Raw genomic sequence first — 27,121 nt, 5'->3', positions numbered from 1 at the left:
TCGCTGGTATGTAATTAAGCAATAAAGCACAAGGGGTTGTGGTACATGGCCAATATACCACGGCTATGGGCAGTTCTTATACCAGGGCTGTCAGCCAATCGGCATTCAGGGCTCAAAATACCCAGTTTATAACCAAGCATGTCTCATACTCAAAATACTAAGTAATTAGTCCAGCTAGTATTGTTTTATGATCGTATCCAATGTGTCCTTATTTTTTTCAAAAAATAATAGGGTCATGTTGTATAGGCACAGTGTGTTTGGACATCAAGTTTATTTTAAAATTCACTACATCCTTAAGAAAATAATATAATTCATTAATTCCAATAAAATAACAACATTGTAAGCTATGCCATAATGCACAGTCCATAGCAAAGCACACACATCCCTGGGTCCCTAGTCTTTTTAGTTCTCTGCAGCTAGTGACTGGAACGAACTGCAACAAACACTCAAACTGGACATTTTATCTCAATCTCTTTATTCAAAGACTCAATCATGGAAAATCTTACGGACAGTTGTAGCTGCTTTGCATGATATATTGTTGTCTCTACCTTCTTGCTCTTTGTGCTGTTGCCTGTGCCCAATAATGTTTGTACCATGTTTTGTGCTGCTATCATGTTGTGTTGCTACCATGCTGTGTTGTAATATGCTGCTCCCTTGCTATGTTGTTGTCTTAGGTCTGTCTTTATGTAGTGTTGTGTTGTCTCTCTTGTTGTGATGTGTGTTTTGTTCTATATTTATATATATTTATTTTTAATCACAGCCCAGTTCCCGCAGGCCTTTTGTCTTTTGGTAGGCCGTCATTGTAAATAAGATGTCTTTCTTAACTGACGTGCCTAGTTAAATAACATAAATAGAGGAAACCTCTCACACTATCCTCAATTGGATCAGCATCCATATGACATGCAGAAGAAAACACTAAAACCTCATTACCATTATTGAAAATAATTCAATAAATAAAATAACGTAAAGACTATTTAACTACCCCGCGGTTTTATTATAGCATTATGTAAAACATATATATATATATATAATCCTTAGGTGCATATTTTGTCGCAGGGTCCCGGTGCTTCATGTGAGCGCTATGGCACAGTGGACGGTGTTATGGGTGTAAGATGGCACAGACATTCAAACAGACGGCTCTGCCAGCCCGAGAGCGTGAGAGGAGTGTCAAACACTAATTAACACCGCAGCGGATATGCATGGTCACCGGGCTTGTCCACGTGACAGGGGCGCTGTTACGATCAGGCAGTGGGAGCCGATCCTCTGCTATTTTCGTGGAGAAAATACCACTTTAGATTGTAGCATCACCCAGTCATAGGCTACATCAATGTAATGTAAACACTTATCAGAGGAGAGGTAGAGAGACATGTGAGGGAAGAAGCGCCACTTCATCTTGGATTTGTATATCTCCATATTATAGGCCTAGGCGATAGTCTATTCGGGAAAAACGACCTAGGACGAGGCATACCGTTTTCTTTTTGAATGTTTCTTTGTATTAATAGGTTATTGTTAAAATATTATAGTAGGCTATTACTTTTTAGCTGTTGAAGTTGGCCTATCCATGCATGCTTATGAACAACAGTTTACTAAAAACAGGTGTTGCACCTGAATGCTACTTTACAGTGATGGGTGGGACTGACACCCGTTTCAGTATGCCCTCTTGTGGTTAAAGAGCAGCATTGATCCACAGTGACAAACACCAATGTAACAGCCTGTGGTCTCTACTGTAGAATATGTTGAGATATTAACTCATTTACAAGAAAAGTGGCAACATGTAATGGTTTATCTCCATCTAATATTCAATAAACATAACTCCCTTACAAGATAGGGAATTAGGGAGCCCAGAATTGTCCTCTCCCCAAATAGAGAAGAGCCCAAACTAATATCAAGTAAGCTGATGAAATGCCATAGCTGTACTCGTTCCACAATATAAAAAAATAAAATAATAATCATTGGTGGTGACTGAGCCAGTTGCCAATTGGTTGCACCTAATCCCAGTGTGAATAGAGAAAATATGACAAGAACTCTCTCGACCATAACAATTTCAACATGGTTGCACGATTGTACAATATATATTAACTACAACAAATTGTAACAATCATAAAAATTAGGTTGGAATATGCATTTGTCTTGGCATTTTTATTACTGGGAAATCTTTTGAGCTCAGCGCAACCGCTCGCTAATTGACCAATCAGAGGCGAGCATACAAGGAACGCATGCGCATTATCATTATTTTAAAACGACCTGAGAAGGGGGGCAACAAGGCGATAGGTGAGTTCGAATGAGTACAGAGAATATCAAATAGTTAGGGGGCCTTTAGTGAGAAGTGTAAAGCACAATGTATTATAACGTTCAAGAGAAAAACTTAACTTTGTAAAGCGTTTAAAGTTAAAATGGCGTCAAATGAGACCGGGTTGGTTGAAGGCAAAGTGGCTGTCATTGTTTTGCTCTTTGCTGCGGACCTAAAATGGAGGACTTGGCTAACCAGTTAGCTGGCCAACTAAGCGACTGCAGCTCTGCTGTAACGTTTGTTATTCTAGAACTGTTTCCCTTGTAACCAAGCAATTGCCAGTCCCTGCATAATGTTTTCTTCAAACACCAGCTAGGTCAATTATACACATCATTGAGTAGCCGACGAAACTCAACTCTTTAATGATTGTATAAGCTTGCTAACGTTAACTACCTCGTCTGCTAGGCATGCCTGTATTGTTACGATGCTATCTCCGGGTTGCTCGATTGTTGTTATTGTGTCAGTTTGTTGGTTCATGTGTCAATATCGTACAGATTATTCATGGGCGTATAGAAATCCGCGAGGAGGGAAATTGTAGTTGGTAGCAACCAGAGATTGAGAACGCTAACGTTATTAGCAAAGTGGCTTCCTCAGTTGTGCTATATCTGCTGTAAGAGAAGGCATTGTGGCTGATTCTTGTCTGTTTCAACATTTGATTTTAGTTAGTTTATGCCTGATAACCTTGTCTATGTTGAATTAACTGTGTGCCCATCTGACATCCCTCCCTTGTATTTCAGGCTTGCATGGACATCTAGACAGCCCACTGCTGAGGAGAAACGGCATCCACGGTGTGAGATCAAGCTCTTTGTGCCACCAACGCCCCTGTCAGGAGGACATTGGTGGGCGTTGGTTGGCAAGGGTTCTGGTGGTGGGGTTGCCATGACAATGACATCCACTGTGTTCACAAGTGGAGGATATAAGCTAGACACAGTAGGGAAGATTGATTTGGTCAAAGCTCCAGCAGGAGGAACACCAGATTCCTTCATTGGCCTGAGGAGGGAGCCAAGTGAATACGTCATCGGAGTCCCAAACGTGCTGGGCAGTATCCACAACAGCAGCGGCCAGCAGCTCCACGGGAAAGCCAAGGTGGTGCCAGGACAGGCACTGATTACCTGCAGGCCTGGATCTGGACAGAACCCTGGGCTTGGGTCTGGGCAAGAGGAGAACTGGGTGATCTTTGGAGCCCAAACTCCCCAGGGTAAACCAATGGGGGGCGATGGCACCACACCAATCAAGAGCAAGACACTACTAGGACAGACAAACAGCAATATGGGCAAGACAGACCTTGCAGTGCTCAACACTATCAAACAGCCCTGGGACGATGCAGTGTGTGGCAGGGAGGTCAGAGGGGCTACTACTGCATCAATCATGGTGGCACAGTCATCAGAACACAGCCCAGATGGCAAAAGAGGGAATATTAGGAAAGGACCTGGTCACTCCCCTACACAGACCAGCTGCATACGCCAGATCCTCCTCCTCCAACTGGAACTCATTGAACAACAGCAACAGCAGCTCCAGTCCAAGAGCAAGGAGATAGATGACCTCAAAGCTGAGAAGGAAATGGTATGTGAGCAAACACAATGCATAACATTTCAATTGTCGATCCTGGTCAGCATATTGTGAAAAATTGAATTTTCCAGAATAACCAGCAGTAGGTATTTCACCTCCAACCTAGGCCAGCTCCACAATGCCACCAGTGGTATTGTGATGTAATAGCAGTGCAGCACTATTATGACATCATTGTTTCTATGAAGTGTAAGGTTATTGAAGTCAACTAAATTGGCCTCAATATATTTTTGATGTACTCTTATGGACTGTGAATCTCAAGTGTTGAAGAGAATAGGCTACCCTTCAAGACAAACTATTTAAATGCCAAATCATAAGGGGGTATAAACCTCACTTTAGCCCCACTGATGTGACGCGTTTTTTCACTACTGCAGCTCATGGCGCGGATCGAGCGCATGGCTCGCCGTCTGCAGCTAGGTAAGAAGGATGGGTGTGACCAGTGCCCCAACCACATCCCTAGCCTGCAGGAAGACCAGGCGGCAATGCCAGGGACACCAGAGGGGCAGGGGCTGTCTGAGTGCCACAGCAGCCATACACCCCGAACGCTGAATTTTGGCAGAGGAGGCAAGGGCCACAAACGGTAGGGCTCCACATTCAGTTTTTAATTTTTTTTAAACTTCATGATATGACATACTTCCTAGATCAGGCCTGGGCAATTATTTTCCATGGATGGCCACATTAGAATATATTTTTGCCATTGCGGGCCAGAATCATATTACAAGCTCCTTTCACAAACTTGGCCATCTCACGTTTGTGTGGTAGGAGGGATTTGCATGACCTGACTGTCTTCCAACGGTGAGGCAAACTGCCTGTGGTTTAAAGATTTTGCGCTTATGAAGTTTACCAGTTTAATGACTGTATCCACATTGCTCATTTTCAGAATACATTTACAGAGTACCTCCTGATGGATGATGCAATGCATGAAAAAAATTCTGATCTGGGTTCAACTCCGCTACTTGATCTTGTATCCTTTTGAAAAGGCCAAAATTTGTTCCTGTCAAGTTTGGGCAAGCATCAGTGGTCACACTGGATAACTTTTCAAAACTCAGTCCCAGCTTTGCCACACACTTATAAACCTCCTCCAATAAATCTTTCCATGTGGTGGTGCTCTTCATTGACTGCACTGAAGCTCCTCTGTAATTTCAAAGTCTGGGGTTATGACTTGTTAGAATATCAACAACTGCGCCGTGTCACGTGAATCACCGCTCTCATCCAGGGCCAAGGAGAAATAGGTGAAATCCTTGTCTTTCAACTGTTGTTCCATATTCTCTGCGATGTCCTCAACACGGCGTGTCACTGTTCGTCTTGACAGGGAAACATTTTCAAACAGCTCTTTCTTGTCTTTAATGAATTTGCCCTCGGTGAATGGCTTGGTATGTTTAGCAATTTTGTGGGACAGTACATAGCTAGCTCTCGCAATTCCAGCATTTGCTGAATGCAGTTTTGTGAAAAGTCCTTGCTGCTTTTGCAACTGAGAAAGCAACTCTTTTGATGCACCTGCCCTCTGCTCAGAAGACATTCCTATATTTCTCTGCATGCTTTGTCTGGAAGTGTTGGGACAAATTGTAGTCTTTCAAGACAGCGATGCTCTCTTTGCACACTAAGCACACAGCTTTCCCTTTACCTCAAAGAAGTACAGTTGTGGCCAAAAGTTGAGAATGACACATTCATTTCCACAAAGTTTGCTGCTTCAGTGTCTTTAGATATTTTTGTCAGATGTTACTATGGAATACTGAAGTATAATTACAAGCATTTCACAAGTGTCAGGTTTTTGACAATTACATGAAATTGATGCAAAGAGTCAATATTTGCAGTGTGGACCCTTCTTTTTCAAGACTTCTGCAATCCGCCCTGGCATGCTGTCAATTAACTTCTAGGCCACATCCTGACTGATGGCAGCCCATTCTTGCATAATCAATGCTTGGAGTTTGTCAGAATTTGTAGGGTTTTGTTTGTCCACCCGCCTCTTGAGGATTGGCCACAAGTTCTCAATGGGATTAAGGTCTGGGGAGTTTCCTGGCCATGGACCCAAAATATCAATGTTTTGTTCCCCGAGCCACTTAGTTATCACTTTTGCCTTATGGCAAGGTGCTCCATCATGCTGGAAAAGGCATTGTTCGTCACCAAACTGTTCCTGGATGGTTGGGAGAAGTTGCTCTTGGAGGATGTGTTGGTACCATTCTTTATTCATGGCTGTGTTCTTAAGCATAATTATGAGTGAGCCCACTCCCTTCGCTGAGAAGCAACCCCACACATGAATGGTCTCAGGATGCTTTACTGTTGGCATGACACAGGACTGATGGTAGCGCTCACCTTCTCCGAACAAGATTTTTTCTGGATGCCCCAAACAATCGGAAAGGGGATTCATCAGAGAAAATGACTTTACCCCAGTCCTCAGCAGTCCCATCCCTGTACCTTTTGCAGAATATCAGTCTCTCTGATGTTTTTCCTGGAGAGAAGTGTCTTCTTTGCTGCCCTTCTTGACACCAGGCCAACCTACAAAAGTCTTCGCCTCACTGTGTGTGTAGATGCACTCACACCTGCCTGCTGCCATTCCTGAGCAAGCTCTCTACTGGTGATCCCGCAGCTGAATTAACTTTAGGAGACGGTCCTTACTGGACTTTCTTGGGTACCCTGAAGCCTTCTTCACGACAATTGAACCGCTCTCCTTGAAGTTCTTGATGATCCGATAAATGCTTGATTTAGGTGCAATCTTACTGGCAGCAATATCCTTGCCTGTGAAGCCCTTTTTGCGCAAATCAATGATGACTGCATGTGTTTCCTTGCCGGTAACCATGCTTGACAGAGGAAGAACAATGATTTCAAGCACCACCCTCCTTTTGAAGCTTCCAGTCTGTTATTCGAACTCATTCAGCATGACAGAGTGATCTCCAGCCTGGTCCTCGTCAACACTCACACCTGTGTTAACGAGAGAATCACTGACATGTCAGCTGGTCCTTTTGTGGCAGGGCTGAAATGCAGTGGAATTTTTTGGGGGAGATTCAGTTCATTTGCATGGCCAAGTGGGACTTTGCAATTAATTGCAGTTCATCTGATCACTCTTCATAACATTCTGGAGTATATGCAAATTGCCATCATACAAACTGAGGCAGTAGACTTTGTGAAAATGTATATTTGGCCATGACTGTATTTTGATGTCCACTCTTGCTGGAACATCCTACATTCATTGTCTACCTTTCTTTTAAATCTTACTAATTTTTGCGCAATTCTATTTGTGACTGTGGCGTGTGTGTCAGCCTGTCAGTCAATGTATGTCCTTGTGTATTTATACGTGCCTTCAAAATAAATGTCCAACAAGTGGTGGGAGTTAAATCATTACACAAAGGCCAGTATTCATTGGGCTTTTAATTTGAATAACAAATAAGTTTTTCAAAACTTTACTATCGCAAATTCTTTGATCTGAGCATGATTCCGCGGGCCGTATTGAATCAGGTCGGGGGCCCAGGCCTGTCCTAGATCCATACATGGATAGATATATCTATGTACTGTAGATTCATGCAAAGCCCCTTATTGTCCCTCACACAATTTCTCTAAAGTTTGTTTTGTTCTTGCCAATAGGCGTTTCCTCTTCCAGGACCCCAGGGCAGCCAAACGACGTGCCCAAGCCAAGGCCTCCCAGTCCCCACACAACGAGGCGCTTCTCCCCAAAGAGGAGCCTCTGGACGGGGAAGAGTTTTCGGATGGGTCTCCTGGGACCAGCTCGGCCGCCACTGAGGAACTAGACTACCTGTCCACCACAGACATGTACTTGTGTCGCTGGCATGTGCCTCCCCTGTCACCAACTTCGCGGGAGCCCTCACCCAAGAAGGAGGAGCCTGTGGCCAGTGAGTGTTACAAACTCATGAAATGGTTGTATTGGATCCCCAAAAAATAGGGAAACGGGCAAAATAAGTATGAACAGCACATAAGAAGGCTGAGACTTGGGCCTAAGTATTTTGGAATAGGCCACATTATTGCTTTTTGTTGCTTTATCTTTTGTCAAATGTGTGCAAAACAGGATTTGTAAAATTGCATATGAGGTGGAATGACCTTCTCCCTCTTGTACACAGTTCCCTCGTGGAAGGAAAACCTTATGGAGCCCCTGGGAGAGGAGGAGGAGGCGGCATCTGATATCCCTGAGGTGGGTACTTGTCTTGCTCTGTTTGAAGCCCTATGCTGGTGGAAGTCCAGATTAGACCCCTGGTCAGGAGGTCTAAAGTCCAAATGTTTTCTCTTACAGAATCTGGATGACAATGTCTTCCTGAAACGCCACTCGAAGCATGAACTGGATGAGAAGAGAAGGAAGAGGTAAGGGAGGGCTAGAGTTTTCACTATGATCTGTTTACTTGTCTGAACAACTCTTGCTATGAGTCTGTGTGTTTCTCTGGCATACCTCTTCTGCCTTTCTTCTTATTTTTGTGTCCCTTATTTTGAACTTCTGTTGCTGTGTTCTTCACTCTTCTTCATTCACCTCCCGTAGATGGGACATCCAGCGGATCCGTGAGCAGCGGATGTTCCAGCGACTGCAGCAGCGCATGAACAAGAGGAAGGGTATCCAAGAGAGTGAGCCAGAAGTGTTCTCCTTCTACCCAGAAGCCGAGGATGGTAAGCCCACCTATACACTGAATTGTTAGATACAACTGCACTGTTGGAGCTAGGAACACAAGCATTTCGTTACACCCGCAATAACATCTGCTAAATATGTGTATGTGACCATTAACATTGTATTTTTTAGATCTGGCCAACAAGCAACTATCCCATTAGTAATGTCTGAGATTAAATGTAGTCAGTTGAAATACTGAGCAGGGTCTTGGACTCATCACTTATGAAGGTGTTCTTTCTCTCTCCTCAGTGGAGTCCCTCATGATCACCCCCCACCTTCCAGTGGTGGTGTTTGGCCGACCTCTGCCAAAGCTGTCAAGACGGTGAGTTGAGTCATACGCACTGGTTCTTAAATAACACCGAGCCAAACATCACTTGAATACAATCTGAGTGCTTGCTTCCTAAACTAAACCCCTGTGTTTCTCTATTCACCCTTGAAGGATCTTTGACCTGCCCTGGCTGGACGAGCGAAGCCGCTGTCGAGTAGAGGTGCCCAAAAAGCAGACCCCACACCGGACCTGCCGAAAATAAATAAATCTGTCCTTTCCAGCTGAGTTCAAGAGAGGAGACACTGGCTGGATTGGTGCCAGGCAGCACCCCTCTGTGTGAACGTCTGCCTTGTTATTTGGGAGAGTACTACAGAAGGGGTAGGGGAATTGCATGCCACAATCCCCTAAAATCAAAATATGCACTGTGCCACAGTTTGGTCATGGTTGCTGGACGGCAGAGCGGATCCTATTATTTGTTCATAGTAGGGCTGGTTTGGAAGAAGACTGAGGCTGGTGTGAACTATCCAGGAAGAGCAGAGATGTTTGTCTCCTCTAGAGTCCCACTGGGTTCATTTGAGGACAGTTTTCCTCTGCAACAAAATTTCCCAAGAAAAGAAACTTAAGTTCTACAAACTGTTGACGTTGTCATTCACATTGACATACCTCATATTTGAACAGAGCAGAATGACTCTGTCTCCCATCTGTATGTGATTGCTGTTGCATCCTATAGAAGGGAGACCTGTTGGAGATAAAAGGAAAAAAAACATCGGTCATAAGGAGTGAGATGTTTTGAAAGCGCCTCAGCAGCACTTATGGTTTGTGTTTCAAACAAGATGTTGTAATTAAAAAAATGTTTTATGCCCATGAACATGACTTCGTTTCTTTTGGATGGTGTCTGTGCCTGATTTTATAAATGGAGATACAATTCATTTAAAAGCACTGGACCATAATGGGAATTAGGTATGAGTGAATATCAATATGTCTCTGGATAATAATTAATATTCATTCAACTCGGAGGGGATTTATAATTTTGTTCATAGGTGTCATCATACTGACTTAATCGTTCAAAAATGCTTCAACAACCGATTAACGACACTTTCTAATTGAAACGATAACTTGCCAGAGAGATTGAAATGCCTTGATTTAAAAAAAAAAAGCTCGAGGAGGCTAAGGCGGAATTGCGTAACTAACATTCACCCATAATTCCTGGCATTCTTCCGGTTTCCTTTATATGATTTCTAAGATGGCGGACCGGCGACGGCGAAGGAGGCGCGCGTCCCAGGATAGCGAGGAAGACGATGAATCTGGTTCGGGATCGGAAAGTGGAAAGTCCCTTTCGCCAACGACAAAGCCCCGTGTACGGGATCCTGAGCCAGTTGAGGCACCAGCTGTTCGTGTGGTGCCGAAAAACGATGCTGAATCCGAGTGTGTGAGTGTCTTGTTCTCGAGACGCAAAGCCGATCGATTTGATAGTACTTGATTAGTTGGCTAGCTAACGTTAGCCTACTCACTACTATAATTAATGGCTGGGTCAACAAGTCAGCCGGCTAACAGTACCGCGCGGATAGTTGTCCAGTGGTTAGGCCAAACCGCATCCCCATGTTTTGCGTTTGCTGCGTTCAGCTAATGTTGCTCATAAATCAACCAACTCGCTCATGTTTGGCCGGGAAACGTGTGAAGGGCCAAACCGTGAACTAACTAGACAAGCCAGCTCGTTTGCGCTAGCTTACTTTGTTTGGTAACGCCAGCTAGCACGTTTACCGCGATGGTAACGCGTTGGCTAATGGTTAGCAAGAGGAAAGTATTTTAATTTAGCTAGTTACTGTACTATCAGTGTTTTCGTTAACGTGCACCAGCGTTAGCTAGCTTATAAGCTTATGTCAGTAACTTGCTAACTACTGTAGTAGCTAGATGCTAATGTTAACTAAAGCCACAGGGAGCTTTGATGTTGAGTTATTTCATCTGACTGTTAAAATGTGCAAATTAACGTCGTTAGAACTACATAACGTTACAATATTTGCCTCCAGTCACGCCTCATCTAGTAATTTTTCTTGACCAGTAATAATCTTGACTTCACCCTCTGGTTTTGAATGGTCACTACCACAAAGCTTGTTGATATTTATCTAAATCTCTAGTGATGTGAGGAATCCATGTTTGGCGCAATAAATAGTGGTTTTAGCAAGAAAAAATTTACAGGGACAACCGTGTACATTAATCAACTTTTAGGTAACCGTGCCGGTTTTAGCCAGCCGGCTAATTTTCAACAGCAGGTCCTGGGCAGGTTATTAAGAACAATTACAATAACAATACAATAAAGGAGCAGTGAGCACATGCAGAGCAACATAGGAAAGGCAACACATAGCATGCAGACAGAGCAATAGCACAAAAAGCAAAAAAAAAATGCAACAGTGTTTCCACACCTCACAAGCAACAGACCATGGAAAGTGGCAATACACAGTTTGGGATTATGTTCACAAATCTGATTGGCCTTCAGCCATGTCTTCATGTTTTTTTTTGTTAAAGGTGTGATAGATGAGGCAGTTGTGTGTGTTCGATAGCAGTGTTCCAGACATGGGATGCTCTCATGGAGAAAGCCAATTGACTAAAGCTGCTTTTCCTTAAGGGAACCATATAGTCACCTCATGTTAGACCTTGTGGATCTGCTGCCATGGGTTTGGGTCTTCTGTCTAACAAAAGCACTAAGTGGGGTGGGGGGGGGGGGGCAAGGCCATTTAGGACCTTGAATACAAGACATACGTCGGTGTATTACACAAGGTTTTTTACAACTCAGGAGCTCATGCTTTCTGAGGATGTAACAGTGATGGCTGTTGAGCTTTCTATCAAGCACTTTGAGAGTCTGTTTGTAGACAGTCTGAGTTGGTTTTAATGTTGTACAGCAAGCTTGGGCCCAACTAGTCAAGCAGTATATTAAGTGTGTGAGTATCAGAGATTTGAAAGTACAGTTTTGCTACCTCTGCAGTCAAACAATTTTGTATGAATGGAAATTAGCTAGGTTGAATTTGGTTATTTGAGTTACCTTTTCACCTGCTTTTTAAGAGGTTGGAATCGAATATGAAGCCCAAGGTACTTCAAATCGGATACCACCTGGAGCTTCTCCCCTGACACAGTAACATCTGTTGCCCTCATTGTGAAGAACATGCAGACTTTTTCTTCTTCTTAGAGGGGGCTGTTGTTGAGGTGGGCAATCAGTTTCTCTGCTACACACTTTTCAGCAACCATCACCACCATAGGTAGTATACTAATAGGCCTGTAGTTACTCATGTCAACATGATCACCTGATTTAGATGGTGACCTTAGTAATGGGACTAATGAGTGACTGTGTAGTTTAAGAAAGGTAGAGTCCAGCCCAAACACATTTTGCTTTAGTTCTTTAGTGAGCTAATCACCCTTTTCACCTCTGACTCAGAAACATCCCTTGTGATGAAGACCGGTTCAGTGTCATTCATTAGCGCTGACCCCTTAAGAAACTGGTGGAGGGGCTCTGTGTCAGTACCTTGACAGAGTCAACAAAGTAGGAATTGAAGGCTGTTGCTATTTCTACTCCATCCTGTGTTAGACTCATTCACATTGATTTCTAGTCTTTTTGCAGTGTTACTATGGTTTTTCCCTGCAATTTTTTTTTTTAGATTAGCCCAGATGAATTTAGGATTTCCCTTTGCTTCACCAGTTATTTTTATAAAAAAGTTTGCATTGGCCTGTGATTTCTTTCACCTTATTTCTCAACAGGGTTAACCTAAACTCAGCAAAATGAGAAATGTCCCCTTTTCAGGACCCTGTCTTTCAAAGATAATTTGTAAAAATCCAAATAACTTCACAGATCTTCATTGTAAAGGATATAAACACTGTTTCCCATGCTTGTTCAATGAATCATAAACTATTAATGAACGTGCACCGGTGGAATGGTCGTTAAGACACTAACAGCTTACAGACGGTAGGCAATTAGGGTCAAAGTTATGAGAACTTAGGCCACTAAAAAGGCCTTTCTACTGACTCTGAAAAACACCAAAATAAAGATGCCCAGGGTCCCTGCTCATCTGCGTGAACGTTCCTTGGGCATGTTACAAGGAGGCATGAGGACTGCAGATGTGGCCAGGGCAATAAATTGCAATGTCTGTACAGTGAGACACATAAGACAGCGCTACAGGGAGACAGGACGAACAGCTGATCATCCTCGCAGTGGCAGACCACGTGTAACGGCACCTGCACAGGATCGGTACATCCGAACATCACACCTGCGGGACAGGTACTGGATGGCAACAACAACTGCCCGAGTTACACCAGGAACGCACAATCCCACCATTAGTGCTCAGACTGTCCGCAATAGGCTGAGAGAGGCTGGACTGAGGGCTTGTAGGCCTGTTGAAAGGCAAGTTCTCACCAGACATCACCGGCAACAACGTTGCCTATGGGCACAAACCCACCGTCGCTGGACCAGACAGGATTGGCAAAAAGTGCTGTTCACTGAAGAGTCGCGGTTTTGTCTCACCAGGGGCAATGGTCGGATTCGCATTTATCGTCGAAGGAATGATTGTTACACCGAGGCCTGTACTCTAGAGCAGGATCGATTTGGAGGAGGAGGGTCCGTCATGGTCTGGGGCGGAGTGTCACAACATCATCGGACTGAGCTTGTCATTGCAGGCAATCTCAACGCTGTGTGTTACTGGGAAGACATCCTCCCTCATGTGGTACCCTTCCTGCAGGCTCATCCTGACATGACCCTCCATCATGACAATGCCACCAGCTATACTGCTAATTCTGTGTGTGATTTCCTGCAAGAGAGGAATGTCAGTGTTCTGCCATGGCCAGTGAAGAGCCCGGATCTCAATCCCATTGAGCAAGTCTGGGACCTGTTGGATTGCAGGGTGAGGGCTAGAGCCATTTCCCCCCCCCCCCCCAGAAATGTCAGAACATGCAGGTGCCTTGGTGGAAGAGTGAGGTAACATCTCACAGCAAGAACTGGCAAATCTGGTGCAGTCCATGAGGAGGAGATGCACTGCAGTACTTAATGCAGCTGGTGACCACAACAGCTACTGACTGTTACTTTTGATTTTGACCCCGCCCCATTGTTCAGGGACACATTATTCCATTTCTGTTAGAAACTGAAGAAGTTCCATAGACATTTGACTGTCTGTTGTTGAATCTTATGTTCATAAAAATATTTACATGTTGAGTTTGCCGAAAATAAACACAGTTGACAGTGAGAGGATGTTTCTTTTTTTTAAGCCTCGTTTACGTCTGTCATGCTCTAATTTGGACTTCGGGGCTGTTTTTAGAGCATGATCTCGTTCTTTCATCAGTTCCTAGATTTCTCCATTTAGATAAGGAAGAGTGCTCTTTTTCCCAGGTTTGGATGTCATTTTCTTTAGGAAGTCATTTATTGTAGTCTGGATTGTGAATAGAAAAACTTGACTGTCAGCTTCCATATCTGTATAGGACAAGATGATTGAGGGAATTAACTGGAATTATTTAATTCACTCTGAATGGCCTGGTCATTTGGTGTCTTTTGGCGCGTGAACCGCTAGCGGGACACCTACGACAACATCTGGTGAAATTGCAGAGCACGAAATTCAAAATACAAAAATTGTAATATTAAACATGTATGACACTTGTATTTTCATGCATCATTTAAAAGCTTAATTTATTGTTAATCCAACCGCAGTGTCAGATTTCAAAAAGGCTTTACGGCGAAAGCATACCATGTGATTATCTGAGGACAGGGCCACACACCAAAATACTTTTTCATCCAGCACAGGCGTCACAATCTCACATATCGATTAAATAAATTGCTTACCTTTTTGAAGATTTTCCTCTGTTTGCAATCCCAATGGTCCCAGTTACACAATGAATGGTCGTTTTGTTCGATAAAGTCCTTTATATCCAAAAAAGTCAGTTTAGTTGGAGCCAATGATCTCAGTAATCCACTCTTTCAACAGGCATACAAATGAATCCAAAATGTTACCACTAAAGTCCGTCCAAACAAGTCAAACGACGTTTCTAATTAATCCTCAGGTACTCTAATATCTAAATAAACATTTAATTCACGCGTCAACAGAACTTTTCTAATGAGACACCTTGTACTTCTTCCAACTACTTATTCATTTTTCAAAAAACAAGCCTGAACCCCTTTCTAAAGACTGACATCTAGTGGAAGCCATAGGAACTGCAATATGGGTCCTATCTATTTGTATTTCCCATAGGCAAGCACTGAAATGGCCTGTGCTGTAAAAAGAAAAAGAAAAATCGGGATGGATTTTCCTTGGGTTTTTGCCTGCCATATCAGTTCTGTTATACTCACTGACATTTTAACGGTTTTAGAAACTTCAGTGTTTTATATCTAATGCTTCCAAGTATATGCATATCCTAGCTTCTGGGCCTGAGTAACAGGCAGATTACTCTGGGCATGTCAGTCATCCGAATACCAGGCTATTTGTTGTCAATTCATTCACATTGTTTGACTAGTGTTATCCTTTCTTAACAGGAAAGTGAAGATGGCGTAGGAGAAGGTGAGTCAGTGTTTGGTGACGCAATCCAATGGCCTATAGAATGACGCACACATCTGAAGCATTTCCCATTTGGATCACACCACTGTTAAACAGTTGATGTATTTGTTTCAGACACATTTGAATGTTTGTTTTTGCAGCTGTCCTTTCTGACTATGAAAGTGCAGATCCTGAGGAGAATGCCTCCCATTCAGAGGTGAGTTGCCACTGCTGAACAGAGTTATGCTGTAGGGTAAAATGTTAATGTCATTTTATGTGTTTTATTTGCATGGACACTTGGGCAACATAGTATTTGATGAACCAGATTTTTTTTTAGAATTTCAGTAATGCAGGCTTCACGAGGCTACCCCAAGGTTCCTCCTCCTCCCAACAGAATAGCCCAACTAGTGGATTGGAAAGATCATGATGTATCTAAATTCCAAAGTATTTGAGACAAAAAAAATAAATCACCATGAAACAAGAGTCCCTCCAGGATGTAGCTGTTCTCCAACCCATATGGTTTTTGTTGCTAAATCAACAATTACCAGTATCTTATGTGAGGTCTTGCAAATTTGACCAATCCTGCGCTATTACCTCATAAAACAGTCAAATTATCGCATACTGATCACCACACAAAAAAAAGAGGGCTTACAATTTCAACCAATCACTGCATAATATGGTCCAGTTAAGCACACATCAACAGACCTTTTCCCTCGTCAGTGAATTTTTGTAACAAATTGGACAAAATCCTCACATGTTGCCATGTGAAATGTCAGAATTGCTGCAGCGAAATCCTGGATGGACTGAAGAGATGAGCAGGTTTCAACCATTGATACAGGTACCGGTATTTCAGAACACAGACCTTCTGCACTGCAGCAACCCCTAGCTGCAAGATGCAGACAAATAAAACATTTTCAATTTATGTACTCATGCATTCCAATGTCCATGATGGTACTGGAATCCTCTTAATGAGGTCTCAACTGTGGTTCTGATGAGAAGTTTAATTTGTCCACTGTGCATGGCCGCTTTTGACTGGAATAAGTAGGACTCTAAGGATATTTGCGTTGATCTCTCTTTGACAGCATCTCGATAATGATACGCATGAAGCAAACTAACTCAAGTCTTGTATTGTCTCTCTCAGGGAGGTGAGGAGGAGGAGGAGGAAGAGGAGGAGGAGGTCCCTCCCCCGGCTGCTGGGCCCAAACCCAGTCCTGCTGCTGACACCCCTGCTGCAGAGGGGGAGCTGCAGGAAGGAGGGGGGAAGGTAGAGGAGGGTGAGAAAGGTTTGAGTAAAGAAGTGAAGTGTGAAGATAAAGGCAACCTGGCAGGGGAGCGGCAAAGCGGGGATGGTCAGGTAAAATGGTTAATTGAAAAGAAAATGCATACATGCATATATAGAATTGCATACAAATATGGGCCTCTTGGTCAATCATTTTGAGTAATTCTACTCCGTGTAACCAGGAAAGCACAGAAGACTCTGAGAATAAAGGTGCTCAACCAGGCCAGAAGCTGGATGATGACCAGGATCGTAATAACCCAGCCTATATCCCCCGTAAGGGAATGTTCTTTGAGCACGACGTCAGAGGAAACGCACAGGAGGAGGAACGGTAAGGGGGAACGGAAAGTTTATCCTTTTTATTCATGAAATGTTTGTCGTTCAACTGAAACTATCTAAACGTGACCAACAACCACACAAAGGATGGATGGCTCCTCGTAATAGACGGATGTCGTTTCATTGGTAAACCTGTTTATTGGTATATTTGCTGCTTCTTTTCTGTCCGCCAGGCCGAAGGGTCGTAACAGGAAGCTGTGGAAGGATGAGGGTCGCTGGGAACACGATAGGTTCAGGGAGGAGGAGCAGGCGCCCAAGTCACGTGAGGAGCTGGTTGCAATCTACGGCTATGACATCCGCAACGGAGGTGTCTCCAATGATCGGTCCTATAGACAGCGCAAGCCCAGGTACTACTGACCCTCAACTCTACTAACCCAGTGTTGAAATTCCCATGTCTCTGAAAGCATGTAACACTAACCACCATTATTGTCTATCGTGCCAATTTATATTAACAGGCACAATTTATCCGCTTACAATGTCATCTCACAAATAACAGCAATAGTCGACTACAGGAGTGGGGTATCATTTTTGGCTTGATGGTCACTTTGAGATAAATAAATAAAAATTGTCGTGCAGGTTTTCCTGGGCCGATTTTGTTAGTCAAAAGTTATTTGCGTGTCTGAAAAGGATAAATAATTTGAAAACATATAGGTCCATTATAGTTTCTGTATACTTTCTACCTCGTTTTAGATGTTCAAAAGTCGCCTGGAGTGTTTATAAAAATAAAAGCTTCAAAACAAAATCTGGCCCGTGTACCATCATTTACCAACCGCTGGTCTACTAGCAGCTTGTCCTCACGAGCCTCCTCTCCTCCCCCTGCAGACACAGCACCTCTCCAGTCCGGGACAAGCGCTGGCGGGACGGAGACGGGGAGAGGCCCATCCATACCTCCTGGCAGCAGGGAGGGAACCCCAACAGCCGTAGCACTCCCCTAGCCGTGGCCCTGCAGCAGTCTGGTCCTCCCCCCTCAGCAGCCCCCAACACCCAGCGCAACAACAACCCCCCCAGGCCCTCCTCCCACCCCCCACCCCGGGGCTTCCAGGGCAACCGCCCCCAGGCCCAGTACAGGAATGACCGAAACCAGGAGTCTCAACGGCCAGGCCCCAAGGCCGAGCCCCTCCAGACCCGGAGCCTACCGCCCATGGACGGGGAACGAGGCCCCAGGGGCCGGGGGAACAGAGGGGCCCATACGGAGCGTAGCTCTTCGGTAGTGGTGGAAGAGATCCGCAGCGAGGAGGATGACGAGCGCAACACGACAGTGACAACGTCTCAGTCCGTCTACCACAATCGCCACTACAGTGGCAAGGGAGATCGAGAAAGGGACTCTGCGCCACGGAGACAGGAGCAGCAGCGAGGGGGATCTGCTCCTCCGGCAGACAACCCGGTGACCCGCGATGCCTCTCCGGCTCCGGAGCGGCCCGTGGAGAAGAAGTCGTACTCCCTAGCCAGGAGGACTCGTACCCGGGCCACTGAGCTGGACAAGCAGGGTTCTCTTGAGGAGCCTGCCTCCACCGTGTCTTCCTCGGCACTGACGAGTGAGCCGTGGCAGGGCCCCAGTCAGAGCCAGGGGGATGCTGGAGACAGTAGCCAGGCGACGGTACTCACAGGGCTGGACCAGGACCTGGCCAGACTAAGCCTGGCTGGACAGAACTGGGCCCAGAACCCAACTTCGTTTCTACGCGCTGAGATGAGGGGTGAGCCTTCTCTCTTTTGCCCTCATTCTACCCCGTTCTACCTCTCTCTCACTCTACCCCTCTTTTTTTAAATTATTATTATTGAGTAATATGGAGTGACACACATCCTCTCATAGTTCCAGCAGCACTGTTACAAGCAGCTCAGTCACCACTGCACCAGCAGCCCTGGTGAAGCTAAGCAGCAGCTCCCTGGTGCAGCACTGAGTCAGTCAGTAGGTCAGTGACCATTCAGTGAGGCTGATTGACATAATGAGGCCATTAGTCAGTGTGGAGCAATGGGGGGGCCGGCAGTGTGCGAATGCAAGTAGCTCTTTTAAGCCAGCTAATCCACTCAGTGCAGGTGGTGGTGCGTCCTTGCATGCTGTCTGGAGCCTGGGAGGTTTTTATCATGCAATACATTGGAAATAAAATGTCCTTTTTGCACCCAAGGTTTAAAGTGCCTCAAGTACACATTTTGTCAGGACAGAAACCTGAGTCAGAAATACACGTTGGTAGCTGGTTTGACTTGAAGCTTATAAGATGTATCTAAACCGCAGCAGTGGATCAGGTGGTTGGATATGTTTTGCTTGCGTGTTGTCAACCCTTTTTTTCGTCTCGTTGCAGGCATCCCGAACTCTATGCACATGGGTGGAGCACCTCCACAATACAGTAACATAGAAGAGCTGGTGAGTAGGCCAACTTGTGGTGACTAATGTACAGAGATGGGTTTCTGTCGTTTTATATGTTGCCTACAAGGAGAAGTGTGGCTTTTTTTTATTTTTTTTTTTACCTGACATTTTGAGTGGTTCGGTCAGCTCTCACCCTCTTTCTCTCCATCTCAGGGAGCTGGTAACCGGGCAAAGCGGTACTCGTCCCAGCGCCAGAGGCCAAGCCCGGAGCCCGCTCCTCCTATGCACATAGGGGTCATGGAAAGCCACTACTACGAGCCCAGTGAGTCAGTGCCAAACACTACCACCAGAAGGCAGGGCACAACTGAAAACGCACACTAGCTGGTATCTTTTTGTCCATAGGCTCAGAGCCAGGCTCTGGTAGAATCAGTACTAAACTACAACATGTTGTAGCTGCGTTAGGATGCTGTCTTAAAAATGTTAGGGTACACAGGAATCTGTGATAAACTATAACAAAATAAGCTACATGGTTTAACACATGATTGCCACATCAGATACGTTTGTATATATAGTGTATGTGGACACCCCTTCAAATTGGTAGATTTGGCTTTTTCAGCCACTCCCGTTGCTGACAGGTGTATGAAATTGAGCACACAGCCATGCGATCTCCATAGACAAACATTGGCAGTAGAATGGCCCGTACTGAGGAGCTCAGGGACTTTCAACGTGGCACCGTCATATGATGCCACCTTTCCAACAAGTCAGTTCGTCAAATTCCTGCCCTGCTCGAGCTTCCCCGGTCAACTGTAAGTGTTGTTATTGTGACTTGAAAGCGTCTAGGAGCAACAATGGCTCAGCTGTGAGCGGTAGGCCACACAAGAACGGGACCGCCGAGTGCTGAAGTGTGTGATAATTTGTCGGTCCTTAGTTAAATCACTCACTTCTGAGTTCCAAACTGCCTCTGGAAGCAATGTCAGCACAATAACTGTCGCCGGGAGCTTCATAAAATATCTAACATAACCATGCTTCATGCCAAGTGTCACCTGGAGTGGCGTAAAGCTCGCCGCCATTGTACTCTGGAGCAGTGGAATCGTATTTCCTGAAGTGCTGTCTGATGGACAAATCTTGGTTTGGCGGATGCCAGGACAACATTAGCTGCCCCAATGCATAGTGCCAACTGTGAAGTTTGGTGGAGGAGGAATAATGGTCTGGGGCTGTTTTTCATGGTTCGGGTGAAGGGGAATCTTAACACTATCTAGATGATTCTGTGCTTCCAACTTTGCGGCAACAGTTAGGGGAAGGCCCTTTCCTGTTTCAGCATGACAGTGCCCCTGTGCACAAAGCGAGGTCTGTACAGAAATGGATTGTTGAGATCAGGGTGGAAGAACTTGACTTGCCTGCACAAAGCCCTGACCTCAACCCCATCGAACACCTTTGGGATGAAACGGAACGCCGACTGTGAGCCAGGCCTAATCGCCCAACATCTGTGCCTGACCTCACTAATGCTCTTGTGGATGAATGGAACATCTAGTGGAAAGCCTACCCAGGAGACTGGAGGCATAGCAGCAAGGGGGGGCGGCAACTTTAGAAATGTTTGACGAGCAAACCATGTAGTGTGTTTGGTTTGGTTGTAGAATCTGACTGTAGAGCGCTTACATGACTCTAAATGCTATGTCTCTTCCTGCAGTGTCTTACCAAGGACCAATCTATGCCCACGGCGACAGCCCCGCCCCCCTCCCACCCCAGGGCATGCTGGTCCAGCCTGAGATGCACCTCCCCCACCCAGGCCATCCAGGACACCCAGGTTAGTGTCTGTCACCTTGCTGCCAGGGGACCCAGGGAAAACATGGTGAGGGCGGCAGTTACCCTCAACTAAGATGATAGAACTCGGCCTGTGTCTTCTCTGGCAACAAAAAGGAAAGTCAATGACAAGCTTTCTTGAACCTCACTTGTTTCATCACCATGCACGTGAAGACATGTTCAATCAACTCAGGAATAGTATTGCTTAAATGCTCTCTTATTGAACTCAAATGAATTGTTATTACTCGTTTAGTTAATAACTTTGTGCTTTTTCAATAAGTGTTTCACGTCATTAAAAGTTGCCTCAAGTGCCTCCAAACTTGGGATGTGACAAATGTGCAATTTGTCTTTTTTTAAACGACAAGAAAAAAATCATAAAATGACATGCAAATTCACAATGCAGATACGGTTATTCATGACTGCTAGGGTGCAGTGGCGCTCAATCGACCCCAGTCATGGCTGCCAGCAATGATGGTAGGCGCTCTGTGTGCCTCTCCTCCATGCTCTGGTCAGTACAGGGGGCTTAATGTCCCACTTGTCATCGATGTGATGGCTCGTGACAGTGATGTATGACAGCCTGTTCAGACGTCCAACAATCTGTGGCGTTGTGAGAGCTCACGCTGTGTACTTGCAGAGCAGTCATTGTATAATTTCTCCTTCCGGGCCATCACGGTTCTTTTTTCTTGTAGTTTGGTTCTAGATGTAGCATCAGGGCATTGAAGCCGATATCCTCTACCATTGCAATGGCTGCATATTAACTGCAGTTTCTGTAATCGGGGCTGTTATTTTATCCATCCCTTATCGCACTTCTTTCTTGTGAAGATCCCGTGTCTCTTGTTTAGGGTCATGAGCGGCTGCCAGCAATGTTTCGGGTCTCACGGCGCTTCCCTTTTAGCATTGCACCTGTACTGCCACTGTAGCTCAATTCCACTTTGCAAAGTTTGCATTTCACTACCTAATTTTACCTCTCTAAGTATTGCCATACAGGACTGTCGCTTCCCTGTCTCTCACTCTGCCATTTTTCCAACTGTTAACAAGGAAGACGTGCAAAGTGCTTTATATTCTTTGAAAATAATATCTCCTAACGTTACAGCATTGTTGCGTTAGTTATGTTTATTTCTCCGTTTGATGATGATCGGAACCTTCATTTTGTGATAACTAACTGCACTGTGATTTTAATTGTGTGTGTGTGGGGTAACACAAGTTTTTCGGTTTAGGGTTGTTTTTTCTCCATTTTAAACGGCCCCACTCCTGACCAGAAATGCGGGTATGGTGTTGGCTGCTTTATGGGCCTCAGTCTGTCTGGTCACACCCACAAACCTCTCCCGTCTCCCCCTCAGGTCTACACCCCCACCAGTCGAGTGGCCCCATGCCCAACCCGGCTCTCTATGCTGCTCCCCCCGTCTCCATGTCCCCTGGGCAGCCCCCTCCACAGCAGCTGCTGGCCCCGCCCTTCTACCCTCCGCCAGGTGTCATGACCTTTGGGAACACCAACTACCCCTACCCGGCAGGAGCCACCCTGCCCCCCATGTACAATCCGCCGGTGAGTCCTCTGCCCTCAAGACACCATAGCTACCACATCAGCATGTCAAATGTTGCTATATATTGTACCCAATGCAACACATTACTGTTGCACTATGCTGACAGCTCTGCAATTCTATGCATATTTAGATGTTATTCGACTCTACCCTTAACATTTAGGAATGTGTATTTACACACATGCATAAACCGTGTAACCTCCTCTCTCCTCAGGCCCAGTCGCAGGTGTACGGCCAGTCGCAGGTGTACGGTGGGGTGACGTACTACGATCCAATGCAGCAGCAAGCCCAGCCCAAACCCTCGCCTCCCCGGCGCTCCTCCCAGCCCGTCACCGTCAAACCTCCCCCACCAGAGGTAGGGTACGGCCCGGAGTGAGCCCCAAACCCCCAGCGACCCAACAACCGGTAAGTCTTCCCTCTCACCCACCCAATCAAAACGCCAAGACATCGACCTGCCTCAGTCCTGACTGAATGAGTCGATGTGAGAGTAGGACGAAAGGGAAGGTTATGTTTTAAAATATTTTGATCATGTTGAAAATGTGTTTTGGAGAGTTGGGTGGGTGGAGGATGACAGAACAGGCCTATCCCAGAGACTGTTGCTGTAGGTCAAGTCATAACGTTGCCATAAAGGTGCTTGCTTCCCTCATTTAGTTTTTTGAGCTCTCGTTCAAAAGTAGGCACCGTGTCTAAATCAAACGGTGTTTTTTTGCCTTGGACACGTGAAGTAAGGCCAGTGGCTCTGAGTCAGAGTAAAGCAGCTAAATGTGTGTTTCAGATCTCTGCTCTCCAGTTCGTTCTGACAGACGAGCTCCTCTTATCCCCTAGAGCTCCTCCTAAAAGCCCCCAGGCAATAATACTGTCTTCAAACTGATGTCTCTTTTTGAGATGTGAGTGGACACACACACACACACACACACTCTACAAAGACTCGATTCAAAATCCCACCAGAGAAATGCTTTGGTGCAGAGGTAACCTTCAAACAAATGAATGCCTAACACCTAGCTGCATGACTGTCTCAAGACTTTTCGAATCAAATGTATTGGTCACATATGTGTTTAGCAGATGTTACTGAAGGCGAAAGGCTTGTGCTTCTAGCTCCGACAGTGCAGTGACATTTAACAAGTAATATTTAAGTTTCACAACATATACACGTACATCTAAGTAAGGAATGGATACATATGTCAGAGCGGCATTGGACTAAGATAGTGGTATAGAATACATTCTATACGTATGAGATGGGTGATGAGTAATGCTAGGTATGGAAACATTAAAGTGGCCAGTGATTCCTAATCTATGTCTGTAGGCAGCCGCCTCTGATGGGCTAGTGATAGAAGCTGTTTTTCAGTCTCTCGGCCCCAGTGTTGATGCACCTGTACTGACCTCGCCTTCTGGATGATAGCGGGGTGAACAGGCAGTGGCTCGGGTGGTTGATGTCCTTGATGATCTTTTTGGCCTTCCTGTGGCATCGGGTGCCGTAGATGTCTAGGAGGGTGGGAAGTTTGCCCCCGGTAAAGCTTTGGGCAGACTGCACCACCCTCTGGAGCGCTTTGCGGGAATGGGCAGTGCAGTTGCCGTACCAGGCGGCGATACAGCCCGACAGATGCTCTCACTTGTGCATCTGTAAAAGTTTTAGGTGTTAAGTCAAATTTATTTAGCCTCCTTGATGAACTTGAAGCTTTCCACCTTCTCCTTTGCGGTCCCATCGATGTGGATTGGGGGGCTGCTCCCTCTGCTGTTTCCTGAAGTGAGCTCAATTGTATTGCTGAACCATGCATTTTTTTTGTCCTCCTTCCAGCCTAATCCAAAGCTCGTGCGACAGAACAGTTGTGCTGATTGCTATTTTCCCTTTTCTCCAGGACCGGAGTGGGAAGGCCAGTCAGGAGGTCAGATCCTAGCACGGCGTTCCGAACGGCTACGCCAGTTGGAAGAGAGCGATAGACATGGAGACGGAGTCTGCGATCGAGGACCAGCACCACGTGTGGAGCGGATTAGTTTATTTTTATGTTATCAGGAATGTTATCCGCCTTGTATTCAGGTGCCACATTGGTTGGTTGCCCACAATACTGAAGGGTTGTTGTTTTGGTTCACCTACCAGTGTTTTGCCTCTGAGGGGAGTGCGGTCTTAAAAACCCTATAAAACGTAACCATATAAAACCGTTAACGAAAGCCCTCGATAACAACTCCTCTGTAAACATTACGTGACACCCGACACCAATGACATTCGTAGATATTTGTTCCTTCTAACAATCTGTCGTTCAACTGTAGGTATATTCATGCAAAAAATGTGTTTTTAAGCTCGAACAAATGTTTAGGACTGGCTGAAATGTGTCATGTGAGTATTATGGAGAGAATCTAACTGGGGTAGTTGGTCATTTATATGGGTTAGCTAGAGCTGTTTGTCCCACCCAGCACAATCCTGCTCATTTTCTAGCTAACATTTACACTCTCCTATGTATTTATTTGAACAGTGGAGCGAAACTTTGAATGCCCCTCTACTCCAGCATTTTGGATTTGAGATCAAATGTTTCATATGAGGCGACGGTACAGAATGTCTCTTATTTTATTTGAGCTTCTTTTTTTGTTGTTGTTGAAATGCACGCCAAACATTTTGAAGATGTGATAAATATTTGGATAAATTCACTTGTGTGTTAAAGTAGTCAAGTTTCCGAACACCTCTACATTATTGTGGATGCTACCTTGATTACAGATACTCATGAATGAATCTTGAATAATGTCGAGTGAGAGTTTGAGCCACAAAGATCTCGCTAACCTCTCACCATTGCCGATAAGTGGTTAGTATTTTTTTGGATGGTTATCATATGTATGCCGCTTAACTTTCTTACTCGTAATTATTTACGATTTATTTGTGATTATCCGTAGTCATGGAGACATCCTTATTAATGTTCTAAAAACATTCTACTTTTATTTACAATACGTGACTCCCAAAATGACAATACATTATTTACCATTAATTTCTATTGGGCACAACCTAATCTGAAACACAACCAAAACAAACTGCGAATGCATCCAAGTTTGTAGTTTAACAAGCTTGATGTCATTGCGTGCAATGACTATGGGACCAAATACTACACTTGACTACTTTAATACAAAGTGAATTTGTCCAAATACTTATGACACCTTCAAATGGGGGTAGTAGATGCATAAAGTGCTTTAATTTCAAAACATAAGATTTGTATGGAAGTACTTTAGTCATCGTATAAAACATTTTAATCTCAAATAAAGATGATGCAGTATAGAGCCGACTTGGGGGGGGGGGAATGTTGCTTCACTGTCCAAATAAATACGTAGTGTCCCATTTCATCTCGCAACAGCATTGTAGGTCTTAGTTTTTATTTTATGGTTTCGAGTCTTGTGAACGCACACTTTTTAGATAAAGATTAAAACCTATATACAGATGGTGCTTACTTATAGCTAGTACCCTACAATTTCAACAACTTATTTGCGAGTTCTCTTTATACCTTCCACATTGCCCAGTTTCTTTTAGTTATTTACGTAATACTGTATTACCAGAGAACCATTTAACCTGGCCTGAAACTGATGTACTTGACAGTGCTACTGCTTTCTAATGTAAGTGTATATAGATAAATGTATATTAAAGCCTGTGGTTTAAATAAGCAGAAATACTACCACCTTGTTATCAAATACATGGTTATGAATGGATAAAAATGTTTTTTTTTTAAACGAGGCTAACTCTTGCTTTTGAAATGAAATGGTTGTTTGGAAGTTTGCCGTTTCCTTTTGTGAAAGTGGAGAGACTGGTGAGGCCACTCTACCACTAAAATGAATATGATTTGTCTGTTTGCAGAACGTACTGTTGATCCCAAATTATTTTCCCTAAAGAAAATTCTGTTAACTTAGGCTTTCGCCAGGCAGCCAAATTCTGAATGTTTTCCACAATCTGATATTTTTCAGATCTGATTGGTCAAAAGACCAGTTAGTGTGGGGTGGTCAGAATGGGCTATCTGTCTAAAAGCAGCCAAATAAACCTAACATACATGCATGTTATACATACATAGATATGATTGTGAAAGTAATTCAGTTGGTGCTGGTGGCTGCACACTGTTATAGTGAGTCTGCCCAACAAGGGCAAGTTATTGATGCAACTTTAAATTGGCTTTTTTTGTCTTTTTTTTTGAACCCTCCTGTATCAGTATAAACCGAATTGAGTTGTAATTCAAAGTTTTTTGTTGTTGTTTAGAAATGGCTGGTAAGAATGTTTTAAATGTTTTATTTTCTTTGCCTTAAGGATAAATTGGTTTGACATGTTTAATTTGACTAGACCTGCCAACACTGTGAGGGCTTGTTTGTTTCATAGATGTTTGAATATATATATATATATACACGTTTTCTTGATTGTGGAGCAAGTTTTTGTTTAGACTGAGGAACATTAAACAGAATCTAGGAAAAAGATGATTATCATGTGGTTGATTGGAAGTTATTGAACAGCTACCACTGGATGGCAACATTGTGCCAAGCCTTCTAACTAACTGCATCTCTCACATAGGCCTATTATGTGAGACATTGCTTGCTGTTTGGGGTTTTAGGCTGGGTTTCTGTACAGCACTTTGAGATACCAGCTGATATAAGAAGGGCTTTATAAAATAAATTGATTAAACATTTG

At 44.5% G+C, this 27,121-nt stretch overlaps 2 protein-coding genes across 2 annotated transcripts; both read left to right on the top strand.

Annotated features, from left to right (window-relative positions):
• The first annotated feature begins 2,236 nt into the window (after positions 1-2,236).
• On the top strand, positions 2,237-9,595 carry LOC135555805 (male-specific lethal 1-like 1). Its single transcript, XM_064988550.1, has 9 exons — positions 2,237-2,271; positions 3,028-3,853; positions 4,231-4,436; positions 7,436-7,701; positions 7,927-7,997; positions 8,097-8,164; positions 8,337-8,461; positions 8,709-8,781; positions 8,899-9,595. Exons 2-9 carry the CDS (start codon positions 3,170-3,172, stop codon positions 8,987-8,989), a joined length of 1,584 nt encoding a protein of 527 aa, XP_064844622.1. The 5' UTR covers positions 2,237-2,271; positions 3,028-3,169; the 3' UTR covers positions 8,990-9,595.
• A 375-nt stretch (positions 9,596-9,970) lies between these two features.
• On the top strand, positions 9,971-26,913 carry LOC135555804 (protein CASC3-like). Its single transcript, XM_064988549.1, has 13 exons — positions 9,971-10,156; positions 15,227-15,251; positions 15,389-15,444; positions 16,369-16,581; positions 16,689-16,834; positions 17,013-17,186; positions 17,662-18,533; positions 19,137-19,198; positions 19,355-19,463; positions 20,829-20,945; positions 22,282-22,484; positions 22,694-22,884; positions 24,336-26,913. Exons 1-12 carry the CDS (start codon positions 9,971-9,973, stop codon positions 22,853-22,855), a joined length of 2,325 nt encoding a protein of 774 aa, XP_064844621.1. The 3' UTR covers positions 22,856-22,884; positions 24,336-26,913.
• The last annotated feature ends 208 nt before the right edge of the window (positions 26,914-27,121 follow it).

The sequence above is a fragment of the Oncorhynchus masou genome, chromosome 15 (assembly GCF_036934945.1).
Source record: "Oncorhynchus masou masou isolate Uvic2021 chromosome 15, UVic_Omas_1.1, whole genome shotgun sequence".
In the NCBI taxonomy this organism is placed as follows: Eukaryota; Metazoa; Chordata; class Actinopteri; order Salmoniformes; family Salmonidae; genus Oncorhynchus; species Oncorhynchus masou.
This window is presented reverse-complemented; position numbering and strand designations above follow the sequence as displayed.